Source organism: Carassius gibelio, chromosome B16 (genome assembly GCF_023724105.1).
Source record: "Carassius gibelio isolate Cgi1373 ecotype wild population from Czech Republic chromosome B16, carGib1.2-hapl.c, whole genome shotgun sequence".
NCBI lineage: Eukaryota > Metazoa > Chordata > Actinopteri > Cypriniformes > Cyprinidae > Carassius > Carassius gibelio.
This window is the reverse complement of record NC_068411.1, coordinates 14,014,042-14,033,607: the sequence shown is the minus strand read 5'-3', so window position 1 is coordinate 14,033,607 and position 19,566 is coordinate 14,014,042. Positions and strand designations below refer to the sequence as shown.

The following is a 19,566-nucleotide window of genomic DNA, read 5'->3' as shown; positions in this document are numbered from 1 at the left end:
CGAGCCAATGAACACATTCACAGGACAATTAAGACTAGTTGGTGTATGGTTCACATATTACAAATAGTTTCGTAATTACAGCGAAGAACATAGTTGAGGCACTCTGCGGAGTTCAAAATGGATAAAATTCCTGTTAAGATTTAGATTTTCTGTAAATGAGTTTATAAGCACAGCATGTTAATAAGCGGCATGTGAGGTTGAGCTGAAACCGTTTCGCAACTATTATGTGAAAAAGCGCTTTTATGCTGATTTTAGAAGGCGCTATATGCTAGAAATGCCCTACAGTGGAAGAACAAACACATCAGTGCGCTCGTATTCACGTATAAGAGGATTTTTGTGATGGCTATGCAAATCCATAACAGGAAAGGCACTTCCTTTTATAATGTATAATATATAACAGAATATGAAAGATTTACACAGTGCGAAAGAGATCAATGTGTGCCAATATTGGACAAAAAAAGCTGTTTTTATGAGCAGAACCTAATTAAGTAAATGGATGGTTCACCCCAAAATTAAGATTGTGATCATTCACTCATGTTGTTCCTAATTTTAATTTTTAATCACAAAAAAAAAAAACAACTAACGAAAACTAAAATATAAAATAGGAAAATGTAATATACACATTATAATTTTCTTTTTTCAGGAGAAAGTTCATCATGCAGGGTTGGAACCATAAGGGTGAGTCAATGATGACAAAACTTTCATTTTCAGGTGAACTACCCCTTTAATATATTTCATGTCATAATCAATCATAATTATGGACATTTCTATTGTTGACCTATTTTAAGGCACCAGAGGTACTGAATCAAGTCTTAAGACTTAGTAGGACTCAAAGCGCTTCACATCATTAAAAAAAAAAGAGCGAAAGGATCTTGTTCTAATTTAGGCGTCACAATAATTGCTGCATTATACAAAGCGTCTGCAAGTAACCGTGCAAAGCAATACAAACACCCACACCCACATACTGTACATGCACAGAGCTAAAATGCCTCTGTCGGCGCCTGTCCCACGGAAAAATCTGGCGTCATAGATGACATTGTTTAATATAAGAAGGTTTTCAAGTGTCGGATGGGGTACCAGTGTTCAAAAGCGGAAATCAGCAGAAGAAGATCTACTATATTATAAAACGGCTCAGGTGATGACGGTTTGTCACTCAGTGACAGAGACGAAGTCCATCACACTGAGCCACAGTGCCTTGAGCTCCAGCCAGTGAGAAGACAGTCTGTGATTCACAGCACAGAACATACTGCTTTCAAAAAGTTCAGTCTTAGCCGTCAACACGACTGCCTGATCAAAAATCTTTGGAATGTTTGTCTGTCAAAAGCAGTATAAATCACTGCATTTTCCAGAAGAACGTTCTTTTCCCTTTTTGTATGAAAGTGCACGTTTGGATGTTCACCACTTGTGTTCCCTTAACTCTTGTTCCCGAGCTCTCTGTTTCAGGAGGGCAGGAAAGCGGACGAGTGGTGAAGGAGCGCTGATGCTCTGGTCTCTTGTGGATGCAGTGTTTGCTGAAGGCACACGGGGCTCATTTAGCAGGAGGTTCATCGGGGTTGTATTCGGTCTCTCCTGCGGACACCTGGGAGATTCTGCGTGTGGAGCCCCACAGTCGGCGGGAAAACTGCCCAGACCGCACCTGAATTAGGAGAAAGGTTTAAATATTGAATTATTTTAAAACAGCTGACTCAAGTTAAAAATGAAATGCATAAGTTACATATAAGTTAACATCTTTGACAAAGAGAAGGTGACCTCTTTTTTTTGGTAACATGATACAGTAGTTTATAGAAGCCCGTTTCTGCCACTGAATAAAAAAAGATTTTCTACCTCACAATTCTGATATTCTCTCAAAACTGTGAGATATAAACTCGCAATTACAAGTTATAAAGTCCAATTTATGTCTCACAATTCTGACGTAACAACGTTTGTGTCACATATGAGACAAAAATTCACAGTTACCTTTTTTATTTTTTTATTCAGTGGCAGAAACAGGCTTCCACTTAAGCTTAACAGTTAACAACAGACAATAATGTTTTTAATATTTTTAGCATTTATTAATCTTGGTTAATATTAATTTCCTCATGCACATTTTAAAAACACTTTTTAACAATGCATTAATCCAACTAACACTTAATAATAGAAATAATTGCATATTTTGAATAATAATAGTTTTTTATTATTTATATTTTCACTGTTTCTATTCTTATTCATGATGGAAGCTCGTTTCCTTCATTGAATAAAAACGAAAAAAGTAATTGCAACATTTTATCTCATGATTCCGACTTTTTTTTTCTTCTCAGAAGTGCGTGATAGAAACACAGTTGTTTGTTACAAAGTCAGAACGGTGAGTTAAAAGCTCACAATCGTCAGACATAAAGTCAGAATTGCGAGATAACTTCACATTTCTGACTTTATAACACGTAATAGCATATAAATGTGCCTATCAATATTATAATGAACTAATAAATATATATATATATATATATATATATATATATATATATATATATATATATATATATATATATATAAAAATTAAAAAGTAATTTATTTTAAAGTAATTTTTTACTGTTTCCTCAACGTTTAGTACATACGTTTAATTCTTACATTTATAGTGTAAAAGTAATAGGTTTTAAAAATCAATACAAGGAGTAAATTGTGCCTATTATCATTATGATGTACTAATAACAGTATAGCAGCATGGAATTTATTCAGGCAGTAAAAACCTGCTGGCAACCTCTCCAGCTCACCTCTTCTGGTTTTCCTGCTCCCACCACGATGAGTTTGCCATCCTCCAGGCCCACCAGAATATGACTGCTCTCTTTCGTGACAGACACACAGCGCACAGGGACCTTCAGGGCCAAGGGCGCAACAGCCCGATTCAAACTAAACACACGCAAAGACAGAGAAAAAGAGGCTTGGGAATGAGAAGCAAATATGGACCCAGCTGCTGAAGATTTACTGTGATGACACAAAGGATTTATTAAGAATGCATCTACTACAATGGGAAAAAATATCAAAGAATATGATCAAACAGGTCGTGCTAAGCTGAGCAGCTGTACGCCAGAACTACTGAAGTCTCTTGTGTTCACCAAGGCTGCGGATCAAAAACATTTTTTGAATATTATTGTAATTTTCAAAAAACACTTTTCTTTTTTCCATTCAAGTTTAGTTTATTCCTTTAATGGCAAAACTGAATTTTCAGCAGCCATTACTTCAGTCTTCAGTGTCACATGATCCTTCAGAAAGCATTCTAAAATGCTGCTAAAGAAACATTTCTTATTTTTATGAATGTTCAAAACGCTTGATTTATTGGAGAAATATAAAAAAATTCACAACAACAACATTTATTTTTAAAAGGCTTAACTGTAATTTAAGTCAAATCTTAGGAAAGCCCATTTCTGGCAATTGCAAGTTTACATCTCGCATTCTGAATTTTTTCTCAGAACTGTGAGGTATAAATTCACAATGGCGTGTTATAAAATCAGTATAGAGCAAGAAACAATTAACTTAAGAGTTGCAAGTTTATATTTCATAATTTTGACAAAAAAAGTCAGAATTGCGAGACATAAACTCGATTGCAATTGCAAAAAAAAACAAAAAAAACTGAGTTTATGTACTGCATCTGAGTTTATATACTGCAGTTCTAACTTTATAACCCGCAATTGTGAATTTACATGACCCAATTCTGACTATTACTCAGAATTGTGAGTTTTTATCATGCAATTCTGAAAAAAACAAACATTTAATTGGTAGATGAAAACTCGCAACTGTCAGAAAAAAAGTCAGAATTGTGAAATAAAAAGTCACAATTACCTTTTTATTTCTTATTCAGTGATTCAGTATTTCTTATTCATAAATGGGATTTAATACAAATCAAAATGTCCATGCTAAATAAATGTATAATTATAATAAAATATTAATTTCTTTTAAAAAATACATAATGTAAAGAAATAAATAAAACTTGTCTACAAACTTTTAAACAAGGAGTACATTTAAAAAGAGCATTAGAGGTGTGTTTACCTGTACAAGTCTCGAATGTGAAGGTTCCCCTGTTGTGTGCCTACGATGAGGTAGTCAGGCACCAGATGCAAAGCTGAAATCTTCTCGTCCAAGGTCTCAGATGCTAAGCGAGTGCCATTCACAGAGTACACATGCAGTGCATACTTCTCCTACAGGCACAAAAAATAAATAAATAAATCAAATACCCCCCAAAAAACAGGTGTGCAGGCCAGATTTTAGAAGCATTGCAGTAGTGGTCTTACATAAAGCATTTTTGGGTTGACAATTTTTTATTTATTTAATATTGGTTTTTAAGTTAATTTCCCTCTTCACACAATAACTAAAAAAAAACACACTTTTCTCTTTTGACAAACATTGTCTGTCAGCACCTTTCCGGCAGTGCGACCCTCGGTAACAGTCTGTGCCACTATGTGCCCTTCCATGCCGACCTCCAGGTGTACCACAGGGGCAGGAAGGCAGCTCTCACACGGTGGTCTCAGGGTCCGCAGGTACTGTCCACGACGCACACTGTGCATGATTACTGTGCCATCCTGAACGAGAGAAAAAGAGAGCAACGGAGAGATTCATGATTTCTAATGGCAATGCAGTAACTCCTGAAGGAACGATTAAGAAGTGGTCTGATCTAAACTGACCTTTGACCCTGAAATCGCCATATCCAACTCAGTGCTGATGGCGACACACGTGACCTCTTGATCATGTCCACAGAGCACCTGCACGGGCCGTGGAGACAGACCGCTAGAGAAACCACCCTACACGTAAAAGATACACTCTGATTCAGTCACATTTACAGCAGAAAAAAACATGTTTACATCCTAAATCAAAAAATGATTTTGGTCTATATAGCTAATTTTCCCCTTCATGACAACTGTAAGGGGTGTGATTTTTTTTATAACTCATCCGTTTAAATTATATTAAGCCTTAAATGTTCTGCATAATCAAGGGCGTGGTCACTTGAGTGACAGGTGGTTTGCCACTGCTGTCGTGCTAGGTGGGCGTGGCTTCTGCAACCAGCTCCTGCCTTTTTGCCAATTTTCAATTATCCAAGGGTGATTATCCACCTTCACCAACTTTTGGCTTTAAAAACGCTTTTCGGAAACCTAAGGGTGACGTCATGGACACTTCGGCCATGTTTTGATACAGTCTATGATTTTGACGCATCTGATTTCTATTCCTGGCTATTTACACAACCATTCAAAACTATTGGGGTCTGTACAATTTTTTTTTATATATATATATATTTTTTGAAAGACTGCACTGATTTGATCAAAAGTTCAAGAAAAAACTGCATTGTGAAATATTAGTACAATTTAAAATAACTTTTCTATTTCTAAAACTTTCTTTTCTGAAAATGTTTTTAAATGTCATTTATCCTTATGCTTGCACAGCTGAATTTACAGCATCATTACTCCAGTCTTCAGTGTCACGTGATCCTTCAGAAGTGATTCCAATATGCTGATTCGCTGCTTTACTGTTACTTTCCTGATCAATGTTTTTGTGCCCTTGCATAATAAAAGTAAAAACATCATAAAAAATATATATTTATTGTATGACAGTGTACATTGTGTTCAAATTTAAATGACTGCTCATTGGTACAGATGTACCCTTCACGCCCTTTTATGTTTGTATTAACTTGTAATCTAAGCACAAGTATTTTGTATGAGCAAACCTGCTGTAGGACCTGCCACACCATGCAGGTGGTGTCCCGTGAGCCAGAGATGAGGTAGATACCACAGAGATCCAAAGCCAGGCATGTGACCACATCTATACCCCACAAAAAAGCACATAATTCAGCCATCGGGACATTCGTTCATAATCAAATGCATTATATAATCAGCAATTTGCACCACACATCTTCTGAGAAGTTGAAATCAAGAGAGAGCTGTCAAATTTCTAAAGCCTTTAAATTATCAACATGGTCCAAACTCTGCTGAAAACCTGTCGCACACAGTCTACTACATGCGTTCTGCCCTTAATACTTCAAAAAAAGTAAAATACCTTTTAGTATAGCTCTAAATTGGTCTTATATTTACAGATTATTATTAAGTAAACTTTACACAGTTTTACACTGAAACGCATTAAGTTTTGCCCTCACAATAAAAACTAGAGAAATTTGATCATAAACATTTAAATATCATCTTACTATGACATATTGTTGGGAGATATGTATTTATGTATGTAATATATAATATAAATACCAGCAACTGAACCAAGCAGTCATAAACACCTCTTGTATCAAATATAATACTCATTTTTATCATACTTTAGGCTTTACAGGGTTAATGGTTCTGTTTCAGCAACAAATGATTCATCAAACATCTCTGCCAAATCTGACAGCTGCTAATTTTATTTAGGATTCAGCTCAACAGCTCCATCAAGCTCATTCCAATGCCTACAGCTGCGCCTTGGCTTTGTACTATTTGGGTATGTCTGCGTCGGACAGACGGCTCTCACCTATGTGACGGCAGATCCTGCCCACCAGCTTGGCCTTGCCTAACATAGTGACCCTAATACTGCAGTCCCAGTGCCCCCCGCTGAACAGCAGACGCCCGTCAGTGGACACCACCAACACCTGGGACCCCATTTCCACCCCTGGGGAGAACGGCCCGCTGAGGAACCGCTGGGTCCTAAAAACAGATCAAACAAAAGGTTAGTACCAACAAATGGGACTAAACTTGTCAGCAGGAGAACATTTGAAATAGATCAATGTTGTGTTTAAGCATCAGATTCGACACATGATAGCCGACCACTCCAAAACATCAAGAAAGGCTTGGCAAAACAAATTAGCTTTAACTACAACGTACCCAATTTGACTGAAGAACATTCATAGAGACCAAAGCAGCCAAACCACCAGAGCTTAATGTCAAAAAGCTGCTCTTTACAAGCTGCTATAAAGTTTTTGATTATTTGTCCAAAGCCCAATATTGTCACTATTAAAATAACTTTGTACCTAATCAAAACCTCTTGTCTTTAAAACCATGCGAATTCACTAAGTCTCTGAACATGATTATATAATGTGTTTAGACATGTGTACATGTTCAAACTTACTTTGGGTTGCTCACAGTGGGGTCTCTGGTGAAGGTGAAATAATTCGCTATGTTCTTGTCGTAGGGCAGCCAGCTATGAGTGCCTATCATTCCATTGTCACTCACTGTCACCTGAAACAGGACAAATGCCATTCAGCAAATGATCAGGAACCCTCAAATCTGTGAAGGACCCACTTCCCAAAATATATGCTGAGAGAAAACTATTAAGAGCGAGACAGACTAGATGTTGTTTGCAAAAAAAAAAAATTCAATTTAACTGAATTAGTTTTTATACCATCACTGTAAAACAAAGGAAATTATTATAACATTGTCTGTTTTTTGTGTGTGTTAAGGGATAGTTCATCCAAAAAAAAAAAAAAAAAAAAATGAAGAATTAAGATTATTTTCTTCTGCACAAAAGATGATATTTTGAAGATATTATTAAGGAGGATAAAGTTATTTTAGTTTTCTTTACACACAAAAAGTACTCTCGTAGCTTTGTAAAATGATGTTTCAACTACTGATGTCACAAGGATTGTTTTAATGATCTCCTTGCTACGTTTATGAGCCTAAATTGTGTTTGGATCCTTGCTATCTATGCAGGGTCAGAGAGCTCTCGGAATTCGTCACAAATATCTTAATTTGTGCTTTGAAGATGAATGAAGGTCTTATGGTGGGTTCAGACCAGATGGGAAAGAAGCATTTAGCGCGATTGATGTACGTTAAGTCAATGCAAAACCGCGAATAGACATCCTGCGGCGCGATTCGCGCAAATGAGGCGGTGCAAAAGACGTGGTTTGAATTGAGCATTTCAGGCGTTTTGACGAATCGCGCAAGTTGAAAAATCTGAACTTTGGCGAAATTTTGTGTCATATTAACCAATCAGGAGCTTGCTCTATTAGTGACACGTTTATGACGTAGCGAGTGGAGGGAAAATCTGGAACAACAATGGAGGACAAAGTCATCGTCGCTGTATGTGGATTCCCGGAGCTGTATGATACTTCTTTATACTTTTACAGAAAAGTTTTTTTTTATTGCTTGGAAGAAATAGATTAATTGAATAAAGACCAAAGATTACCTGTTAGATTTACCCAAAATTAATTATATTTTATGTTTAACCACTAAAGAGACATCAGAGTCAGCAGCAAATGTCAGAAGGACTAGCCGAGTAGAGAGTGCTCTAGACTGATACATGATCACTGAGCCTCCGCTGATCACGTGGAGCTGATCCTCTCTGAAATCGGCGAAACACATTTTTAAATACGCGCTGTCTTTATAAGTAAACCGCATATTTGAGTTGAAAACAACTACATTCTCACGTGAAATATTTGAAAAACTACATTCATGACACAATAATAGTAATATTTAAAAAATTATCCGAATAAATGGTGGTTGAAATCACAATGCTGCGTGAAGTCAACTGGCAGAAGCCCCTCCCATGACGTGAATTCGAGTCTGTTGTGAAGTGAATTTCATGCACGATTAAAGCGAATTTCACACGCGAATGAAGCGAATAAACTGAATTCTCATTTTCGGCTGAACTATCCCTTTAAGTTGTTGGTTGCTAGCTGTGTTAACTTAAGTTCAGTGTGACATGCTGCATTTTTTTTAGAGTTAGGCCAACAGTATTAGGAAAAATGCTTGTTTGTCTTTATAAAATTTTAAGTCACCTTAAGGCTCTCTTGAAAGTTTGCTGAGGCCCCCTAGTGGCCCCTGGCCCCATGGTTGAGAGCAACTGTACTAACCCTCTTCCACAGACCATCTTGATCCTCAAGATTGGTTCTGATCTTATTTAAGTATTAGTGCATTACAAGTGAACATAATCATGAATTAATCTTACCAGTATGTCAGAGCCAGGGATGATAAAGGAGCGGGTTTGATTTCTGGGCACCACGGCTTGGACTAAAGGCAGGCCGTCACTCACCACCTACATGAAGCAACATCAAAAACAACTTAGAGTTGCATTTCAGCATACTATTCAGTTCAGATTGAATACTGATAAATTGGGACTCACCTCTTTAAAAGATCGGAGTTTAGTGAGCTGATCAAAAAGGTTGGGAGGCAGAATGTCCAGACGGGCCTGTCGCCTGAATGCGTTCTCAGCTGACATACGGGGAGGATGGGGCTCCTGAATTACACAGAGAGGTTTCACTTGTGCCGAATTACCCACAATACATTACACAAATGCTTTCAGAACAAAGTTTCTAAAAAATATTAAATGCATTTAACTGAAATAAAGCTGAAATGGAAAAACTTGCTTTGGCAACTACCTGAAATAAGCTGAAGTTGAAGCACTAAAATGACTAGACACAAACTAAAACTGAAATTAAAATCAACAGTAAATAAATTACGAATATAACGAACATAAATTACAAAAGCACATTAGATTACTAAAATGAAAGCTGAAAACAAAAATAAAAGCAAATTCTAAATATTACTCATTACTATCGTCCTATATAAATAACACTCTTCAGACCTGGAAGCTCATATAAAATGAAGTTTATGCTGACTAGAGATGGAAACATCTGTCTGATGTCCCACCTTGAGAAGCTGACAGGGCGTCTGGCCAAAGTTGCTGATGATGCCTTCAAGGGCCTTGCGCTCGGTCTCATTAGCTATGGCGTCCAGATCCACTGCACCTGACAGCCAAAACAGACCACGATCAGTCATATTATCCATGAAGGTAGATGTTTAAACTAATATGAACACATAAGAGCTCTCTTACCCTCATAAGTGCAGTAGTAGAAGACATTGAGAGCTTCCACTGCCTCAGGTCCTCGCTGCTTATATCCGAATATGAGATCGATCCACTCGTGCAGGTGAGCAGACACATGCTCACTCTCCTTTAAACACAGAGATACACAAATAGATTGTGTCAGTTTTCTTTGCTGGATGCATCCAGAAATCATTGCACTAATGTTGCCGATTCACAAACAAATTCTTTTTTGGGATGATTCTATTTAAAGGAGTAGTTTACCCAAATATGATCTCCAAACAGCTGATATAAAAAAAACCATCAAACAACCCACACAACTCCAGTCCATCTATTAAAATCTTGTTTAAAACTGCATGTTTGTAATTAATTAATCAATACAGTGTTTTTAACTTTAAAGTGTTGCTTTTGGCTAAAATAGAAGTCCTCTATCCATAGTATTGCTTACCCAGTCAAAAAGTCATCTCTTCTGAATCAGGCGAAAAAATATGCACAGATCAAGCACCGTTTACAAACATAAAGAGTCCAAAACGGGAAGCCTTATTGGTATTTTGGCCAGAATTTAAAGTTAAAACACCTTAATGATGGAATAGTTTACTTTCAACCCATTCAATTGTAGGAGATTTAATGGTGAGCAAGTGATGTGATGCTAGATTTCCCAAAAAAACCTTTCAGCTGCAGAAACAAACTCATCTGTGTGGCCTGAGGATGAATTAATTTTCAGCAAATTAAAATTTTTAAGTGAATTATCCCTTCCACAAATCATTCTTAACGTTTGAATCAGTCTTACAAATTACTTGAATTTGTTGGAGCAGTTAATTGAAACATCTGACTCACTCACTGGACTTATACGACTGTAGTTCATTGTATTTCAATAGTATTTTGTATTCTACAAAACATATTTACAAAATAAAGGTTACAAAAATAATTGATGGTTTTGTTTAGTGTGTATGTATGTATGTCTGTTTCCACACCAAAGCTTTGCGGTGTTTCCTGATGAAGTCTTCGGGCGAAGATGCCCAGGGGGGAATCAACACATCATCGACCTTCTCCTGATTGATTTGCAAGCAGCCCAGATCAAAACCTGCACACATAACATATTACAGTTCCAAATCCATCAATCCAACATAATTGATGCCAGGGGAGTTTTCATCACTGAGAAGCTTCAGAGAGGCACACTGACCGTTCATGTTCTGCAGGAACTCTGGGAAGTAGAAGAACTCTGGGATGAGCTCCTTCACATCAACTGGACTCTCCATTCGTGCCTGCCATGCTGCTGCTACTGAATGAAACTGCCTATCGGCACAATCAAACCTAAGCACACACACAATCACTCTTGTAAAGTGCAGCCCAAACATTGGACAATGTGCATGATTACTTGAAAACCATCAAGTAAACAACACTGCAACCTAGTGGTCAATACGATGGAGTGCCAAGAAACATAACATTTTATCTACATTATTTAAAATATTATTAATATTCACAATATTCACAATTTGTTGTGTTGGTGATCTGCATTCCACTACGGACACTAAAGCCCTAAAACTTGAGCAGGGGTGTCCAATCCTGCTCCCGAAGGGTTAATATCCTGCAGAGTTTAGTTCTGGCCTGCCCCAACACACCTTCCTGTTTCTTGTAATCCTGAAGACCTTGAATAGCTGGTTCAGGTATGGTTGAACTAGAGGTGGCCCTCCAGGAGCAAGATTGGACAGCCCTGGCTTTAACTTGCAGTATGACCACAGTGGTGTGTGAGTGTGTGTCTCTGTGTGTGTGTGTGTGTGTGTGTGTGTGTCTTACTTGCCGCTCTGGAGCTGGATATGCAATGAGGTGAAGGGCTCTGTGCGGATCATGTAGTGCATGACGCCGGCAGCATTAGAGTAGTGTGTGCCATAGTGGAACTTATCAATAGTGCCTGTTGGATCCTCAAAACTCTCATACCTAACCAAATAACAACAACAACAAGACATTAAGAAAATCAGATGAAATCCTCCAAAGATTCTACACTGCATTAACTTATTATAGAACATACTGCTATTATTTACAAATTTAAATGTATTTATAAATCATATAGATAGCAGCTTGTGGAATTTTCTAGTTTAACAACACATTCTTTGATAATGAGAATTCCTCAAAAAGGACTGTAACACTGTCTCACTTTTCCCTGACGTTCTGTGCATGTCTTGGGTTGACGACACCAATGGGTTTGGACAAATCTCTGAAAACAGCTGGGTCCTCCAGATCCAATTCAGTAGATGTGTAGTCACACAGCACCCAGGGGAACTGAGAATATGGACATGCACATGAAGAAAAAAGAAGACATGTGAAGCACATTGTTTAATAACACATATTAATCACCCAGTTAAAAAAAAAAAAAAAATCTTGGTCTACTAACATAAATAATAAATTATTTTTTCAAATGAAATTCAAAGACTGAAAAACTAAATAAAATAAAGTACATAGATTCAGCCTGAGACTGCATAGAACAAACGTTGTGGAAAAAAAAGCAAAAAAACAAACCAAAAACAAACGGAACAGAACAAAACAGAAAAAATAGAACCAAACTAAAAAAAAAAAAAATGTAACAAAAAACAAACAAACAACCAAAACAAAAAACAAACAGAAAACAAAACAAACAGAACACAATATAAGCAAAACAAAAGAAAAAAACAAAAAAACAAAAGAAAACAAAACAAATAACAGAACAGAATAAAAAGGCAAACAAAAATTACAAAAGAAAACCAAAACAATGCTAGCTCTGTAACAACTCACCACTGGATACTGGGATAAATCATTGTATGTGCGACCAGCAATGGTGTTGAGCTGCATCAGATACTCAAAATTGGAGATCTCTCTGCAAACCCATCTCTGCAACAGAAACAAAAATGAAAATAAACAATAGTCGAGCAACCAGCAAAAATAGAAAAATGGAAAATACTAGCATCACATCAGACGTACGTGAGTCAGGTTGGAGGCTTTCAGGAGCTCCTGAGGAGAGCGAGAACCAAAGTAGAAGAGATTGGGTGGTCTGAGACCTAGGATCCTGGAGTAGACTTTGTTCCGGACCTGTCGGAGAACCAAAACAAATATAAAAACACAAAATGCTTGTGGCCATCCTGTTCCACTGTAGTTTCTCCTGCAGTATAGCAGTTAGTGTGTGTCTAGCTCACCCCCTTCCTGAAGTTGATGAAGTAGTGTGCCTGGTCGATGAAGAACAGCTCTAATGCAGATCTCCGCAGGTTGTAGCGCCTCAGGTGGACTTCCCTTAGCTGTGACAACGGCCTCTTGAAATCAAACCCAATGCCTGCAAAGATGGGCAGTCACATCATTATCATTAATCATATCTTATCCCATACACTACCAGTCAAAAGTCTGGAATAATTAAGTTATTAATTAATTATGTTTAAAAATGATTTTGAAAGAAGTTTCCTATGCTCACCAAGGCTGCATTAATTCAATTAAATATTTATAATGTTGTGAAATATTATTATGATTCTAAATAAAGTTTTCTATTTTATTATATACTTTAACATTTATTTAAGATTTTTTATGGCAAAACTGTATTTTTATCACTGACTACTCCAGTATTCAGTGTCACATGATCCCTCAGAAATCACTCTAATATGCCGATTTGCCACTCAAACATTTCTTATTATTATACTGAAGACTGTTCTTTTGAGCTTTCTAATCATCAAAAATATGAATCGGCAAAAACGTTCTTCAACATTGATAATAATAAAAATGACCAATAATTGATCATCAATAACTATTGTTAATGATCACCAAATTAGCATATTAGAATGATTTCTGATGGATCATGTGACTGAAGATGGCTGCAAAAAAAACAAAAAAAAAAACATCACAGTAACAAATTATAGTTTAAAATATATTAAATAAAAAAATGTTTATTATATTTTAAAATATTACAGTTTTTCTATGTATTTGTGATTGAATAAATTAGGATTTGGGCAAGCTTAAGAGACTTCTTTAATAAAACATTAAAAATATTCCTTATTTTAAACTTTTGATTGATACTGTACAGACATTCATGAAATGGATTATCCGTGAGAAAAACAAAACGAGATGAACTACACAATACCAGCTGTTACTCACCTTCCTCAGTCTCCTCTTTCTCACTACTGCCATCGTAGAAGTACAGGTGGTGTGTTGTGACCTCCAGGCGACCTGGTACCACAGCAACAATAGTGATGAGCTCACACTCCTCCGAGAGCACCAGCTTTTCCTTCTGGCTCTCCTCCTCGCCCTCCTCCGCCCTGAGGAATGACACACACAAACACACCCTGCTGAACAAACACTCCATCACACTAAACACATCTCAAAAGCTGTACACACAAAGCCTTTGCAGGCATCAAATGATTCATTCAAAAACACAGATTCATTCGGGAACAAAACACCACTACTGTGCGTTTACTGGAACGTGTGACAGTTCATTCTGCTTTGATTTCAGTGAGGAATTATTTTCAGTATAAATAGTCTATAAAACCATAGTCTATAATAATCTAAAACCAAAACTATAAAAAAAACTGTGTTTGGTAACTGAAATAAAGCTTAAATTCAATAATCTATAAATGAAAAACTTAAATGAGAAAAAAAAAAAAAAAATTGAAATGTTGTTTTGGCAACTAACTGATATAAGTTGATGTACAAAAATGACTAAAACTGAAAAAAACAAGAACAACAACAACAACAACAACAAAAAGAATAAACATTACAAAAGCATGTGTAAATATAATTAAAACGGAAACTGAACATATAAAAATAAACCTATTCAATATAATATTATGTACTGTAACTTTACATAAATAAATCTAAAATAACACTGATAAATTACTAAATATTAATATAACTTCTTGTTTATTAAACTTATGGGGCAGTCCTGATATTAAGAACAACCTAGTTTAGATTATGAAAAAAAGAGGAGCTACATTTGAAGCCATCATTAAAAAAAAAACAAAAAAAAACTTGCCTTTTTAGACTTTCACTCTATTCTTAAAAGATAAAACTAAAACTAAAACAATAAAACAAGCTTCGCTATTCTTTTTGTTTACTATGCGTTTTCTATTTGTTTATTATAAAATTAACAAAATGCAAAAAAAAAGCCTTTACCACTAGCTTGCTGTATTGTTTTCCTATTCTTTCCATTTTCTTTGGAAATATATATATATATAAACTTGCATATATTGTCCTCATTTTTAAGTCGCTTGGATAAAAGCGTTTGCTAAGTGACTACATTTAAATATGAATGTGATATGTTCTTATTATTTGTTATAATACTTGTTTCTTCTTATTATTATTATAATACAATTTATATCAACTGGTTTAGATAACTTACTTTACAAATCAGATGTGTCTCAGAGTTACATGAACACACTTACTCATCAATGAAGACAAAATCTTCAAAATCCTCTAGTTTGTCGTCCTCCATGTCACTAACTTTGGCTTCCTTTGCAACAGCAAGAGGGATGGGATCGGTTGAGCTGCGAGGGCTGTCGGCTCCTGCAGAAGAAAAAAAAAACACACCAAAACACGAATATATACATATCAACAGTGAAATAACTAGGAGTTCAAGCAGACAAAAACATCTGGTCAAAGCTAAATTATTTTACCTAAAGTCATTCTGTGATCTTTTCTCACTATTGATTTTCTTCAATATCATTCATATTCATTTTACAGATCACATAGCCATTCTTTGGAGGGATACTGACCCATGTTATCTCTCAGTGCGCTGGCATCATTGTGCGAGTCAAAGCTGTAATTTGGCACCAGCTTCAGACGCATCTTAGAGTACGTCTCTGCGCTTGACAGTTTCCATTTCACCTCTGGCTGAACCCTGAAACACAAACACTTCCCCTCAGTCCACCTTCACACACACCGCAATATAATCCCTTAATATACAGCATCAGTGTATACAACTCAACGCCACACAGTGATCTACAACAGTCAGACAAAACAGTCTGACTGCTCCTGTTTGGGATTTTATAGATTTAATTTAATACATTTAAGTGACCCAAAGTGAGTGAAAAATCCTAAATAAATATTAAGTAAAGTTTTATATATTTTTGAAATCCCCCCAAATCCCCATGTCTATATTTCCAGGTTTAAACGAAATTCAAAATCCCAGATTTCCAGTGTAGTCTCATATTCCAGTGTAGTCTCACATCACTTAAATCTGATTTTTCATCCCAAAAATGAAAATGTGCTGTTAATTTGCTCATCCTCCAAGTTCTGGGTGACCTTTATTCAGCAGAACAGTAAAGAAGATTTTTAGTTTAAACCATGGTCTTTGGTCAATCACTTTCAGAGATTAAAAAAGCAACACAAGCAACCCGAAATTAATACTCATAGCTCCTGATGATATAATGTACATAATGTTCACTGTCGTGCAAAGACAAATAACTTATTTTCATAACACCTTATTATATATTCAGGAGCCAAAGCATTCATTTTTGTGTTGCTTATGTTGTTTTTTGACTCTCAAAATGCCGGTAGCCATTGACTCGCATTTCATGGTGAACTACCCCTTTAAATTTCTCTCTCTATATATATTATTTATTTATTCTGATAGCGATAATAGTGCAAAATAAATGGGACATAAATGACAAGAAATACATCAATGCATAATATTCAGTAAGAATGAAACCATTTGATACATGTGCAGACCTGAGTGCCCAGGCTCTTCTCTCGCTGCTCAGTAACCTGCGCAGTGATTTCCAGTGCCTCCACACCACCACCTGCTGGCTGTTAATCATCTTCTGCACACTGTGGTAGCGGCTGTTCTCGGTGCGCATTCGTTTCAGGTACGGGTCAATGATGAGCTCCTGTAAAGAGAGGAACACAAACAGTCCATGTTATTAACTCATCAGTCATAAAAAGATGTATGGTTTGGTTGGGGTTTGTGATGCGCAATGAATAATCCCAGTAGAGCAGAGACTCATGGGCTGCTCAGTGTGGGGATTGAACACCAGTCTTTTGCTTACTAGCCCAACATGTTCCCTCTGTGTCTCAATAAATGGGGTTAACAGACACCTGAAACTTGGCTTTGCAGTCGGAGCGGTCCTTGTCTCTCCTCTGTGCGGTGCTCATGAGGTCATCAAAGCAGGAATTCCAGAAATTAGACATCAGGTCATGACTCTTCCCAAAAGTGTCCAGCTCATACTGCTGCATTGTGGGCTCCACCTACAGACAGAAGTTGTAAAAAAACTTTTCATTTCTTTTTTTAAAATAAGTATTTATTTTTATAATATTTGATTGAATGAGACATGTTTGGAGTTTCTGTAAAGCAGCCAATACGCCAAATGTAAATAGTTAAGAGTTAGGATAATAAACTTTGGTAACACTTTAGTATAGGGTCCAATTCACACCAATAACTAGTTGCTTATTAGCATGTTTATTATTAACATATTGGCTGTTTATTAGTGCTTATGAAGTACATATAACACATGACATCCCTAATCCTACCCAATACCCTAAACTTAACAACTACCTTATAAACTATTAATAAGCAGCAAATAAGGAGTTAATTGAGGCAAAAGTCATAGTTAATGGTTAGTTAATAGTGAGAATTGGACCCTAAAATAAAGTGTGACCTAAACTTTTTTTACATAATATAATATAATAAATTGCATAAATTAAAGTGTAAAATAATTATTTGAATTATGTTATGAATGTAAACAAACTATTTACAATTATTAAAATGGTTAAATTGAAAAATAAGACAGCAAAAGTGCATCACATAAAGATTAATGCATACAATAATTTGCATATTATAAATGTATACAATTTTCAACTATTTAAATAATTAACGCTTTAAAATACATTTATGATCATATTAAAATAGGACTACAGATGTGTCTGATCATATTGCTGTTGTTGACATTTTGCTGCATTCATTTACACTGAATAAATAGCCAATTTACATGAACTCTAGCATTATCTTAGCTTTTACAAAGTTAGTAGACATGTTATATTGTAATGCTGAACATATGAAACACACAATTGTTAGCATAGTGTAAAACCTGGTTTACTTCCCGATTCAAGGCATGGTAATATACAGAGAGATTTGTATATATGAACAGTCCAAACAGGTTAGATTTATAAGCGCACGCTGTCACAAGCCAGCCTTCATAAACCATCTCCAGGTCACTCTGGCATGATGTCCGTTTTATTTAAACGCATGGCTTGGTCTGGATTTGTGAGATGAGGGGTATAAATCAGCATTTTGTTGTGGCACTGGATGAACAAAAGCGTCTAAATAAAGAGTTCATCACTACAATGGAAGCGGATTATGTCTGCGGAGTTTCAGAGAGAGGAAGACTACAGCTCTGACGCTGCTGGACCGCTGCTGAAATCAGCTTTAGCTAAACCTAAAGGAATCCAAGATGATTATATACAGCATGCTACAGATTGTAAATAAGAGAATGGGCTGTTTTAAAGAAGAATGTGTGTATAATCCTTCAGGTTTGAGCTTTGTGTGAAATGATGAGTCTATCTCCTGTTTGACTGAGAATGAGTGCTGAGAGACTTATTTCTGACGTCCCGCATCCAAAAAAGGTCAAACAAAAGGGGTTTGTGGTAACATATACTGACAAGACTGCGGCAGAGAAGCTGCCAGCTTATCGTAAGGTAAACAGTCTAACCGTGTGTCAGCTAAGTGAACCGCGTGTGTGTGTGAGGGGATGGTGCTGTACTGACGTGGTTCTGGTGGAACTGCTGCCACTCCGCGGTGCTGCAGTAGTTCTGGAGATCCTGGGCGAAGGAGGCGCTGCCGTTGGTGGCGGGCAGGTTGGGGAGCATCTCCTGAAGGGTGCTTCGATCCGCATGCTGGTCCAGAAGCGCTCGGACGATGGGCACCAGAGGTTTCAGCAAAGCCTCGGCACCCTTGTCTGAGTCACTGTTTGCAGGCCAAAGTGGTGGAACAAGACGACCCAGAAGAAAACACACCTCTTCCCAGGACAGACATAAGACCGTTTGCAGCAGGCTATGAAGCTTTAAACACGCCATCTCACACACCTGAGAGAAACAATATAACAAAAACAAAAAAACAGCAGATATTACATGTTGCTTTCATGGTTTTTGTGTTTGTCTTGTTTTTTGTTCATATTAGACTTTTATGTTATATGTGTATTGATATTTGAATATGTTTTTTAAATGTATATTATGTATTACTGTATTCATGCTGTATATAGAAAACTATACCATAATTTATATATATATATATATATATATATACACGCACACAAAATACTATAGCACTATGTACTACACCAAGAACAATTTTCACTCAGAAACTGTAAGTAAATTTCAAATCATTAAAATTACAATTGTATTTTCTTATAAAACATACTGCGATAGCACTTGATTATAACTTTAAAAAGTGTTCATACAATGTTTTTAATGTGAAGATGTACAGACATAGTTCAGAAATTATAGTGTTATACTATATATATATATATATATATATATATATATATATATACACACACACATACACACACACACACACACACAAACACACACACACCCACACACATATATATATACTGTAAGTATAAAAATAGTTGACTACATACTGCACAGTAAATAATAAAAATGAATGGATACAGTATATGTACTATATACTATAGTTACAGTTTATAGTATACAATTTTAGTGTGATAAATCCGTGTAATATTAGTATTATACATTATATAAATAATACTACTATCATAGTACTTATTAATGATGTGCTTTTGTCAATTTTATTTTTCTTTTTGTAGAACTTTTTTATTATATTTATTATATTTTTATTACATT

At 36.1% G+C, this 19,566-nt stretch overlaps 1 protein-coding gene across 6 annotated transcripts in view; it reads right to left on the bottom strand.

Moving 5' to 3' along the window:
- nbeal2 (neurobeachin-like 2) overlaps positions 1–19,566 on the bottom strand; it is a 64,717-nt gene that overhangs the window by 362 nt on the left and 44,789 nt on the right. For 3 of the 6 annotated variants that reach the window (XM_052578014.1, XM_052578011.1, XM_052578013.1), the window contains 25 exons: positions 18,466–18,783; positions 16,801–16,950; positions 16,435–16,592; positions 15,480–15,604; positions 15,150–15,270; positions 13,867–14,027; positions 12,924–13,057; positions 12,712–12,819; positions 12,526–12,621; positions 11,912–12,036; positions 11,554–11,694; positions 10,940–11,070; positions 10,731–10,840; positions 9,769–9,886; positions 9,585–9,682; positions 9,058–9,171; positions 8,884–8,970; positions 7,066–7,175; positions 6,472–6,644; positions 5,687–5,781; positions 4,653–4,769; positions 4,356–4,550; positions 4,021–4,169; positions 2,748–2,883; positions 1–1,636 (listed from right to left, as the gene is read on the bottom strand). The exon at positions 1–1,636 is cut by the window's left edge and continues 362 nt beyond it. In XM_052578014.1, coding sequence (XP_052433974.1) covers positions 1,529–1,636; positions 2,748–2,883; positions 4,021–4,169; positions 4,356–4,550; positions 4,653–4,769; positions 5,687–5,781; positions 6,472–6,644; positions 7,066–7,175; positions 8,884–8,970; positions 9,058–9,171; positions 9,585–9,682; positions 9,769–9,886; positions 10,731–10,840; positions 10,940–11,070; positions 11,554–11,694; positions 11,912–12,036; positions 12,526–12,621; positions 12,712–12,819; positions 12,924–13,057; positions 13,867–14,027; positions 15,150–15,270; positions 15,480–15,604; positions 16,435–16,592; positions 16,801–16,950; positions 18,466–18,783 — 3,378 coding nt within the window. In that variant the 3' untranslated portion in view covers positions 1–1,528. Of the gene's footprint in view, positions 1,637–2,747; positions 2,884–4,020; positions 4,170–4,355; positions 4,551–4,652; positions 4,770–5,686; positions 5,782–6,471; positions 6,645–7,065; positions 7,176–8,883; positions 8,971–9,057; positions 9,172–9,584; positions 9,683–9,768; positions 9,887–10,730; positions 10,841–10,939; positions 11,071–11,553; positions 11,695–11,911; positions 12,037–12,525; positions 12,622–12,711; positions 12,820–12,923; positions 13,058–13,866; positions 14,028–15,149; positions 15,271–15,479; positions 15,605–16,434; positions 16,593–16,800; positions 16,951–18,465; positions 18,784–19,566 lie in introns of those variants that run through there. The other 3 variants (XM_052578015.1, XM_052578012.1, XR_008157331.1) reach the window with 2 other exon arrangements.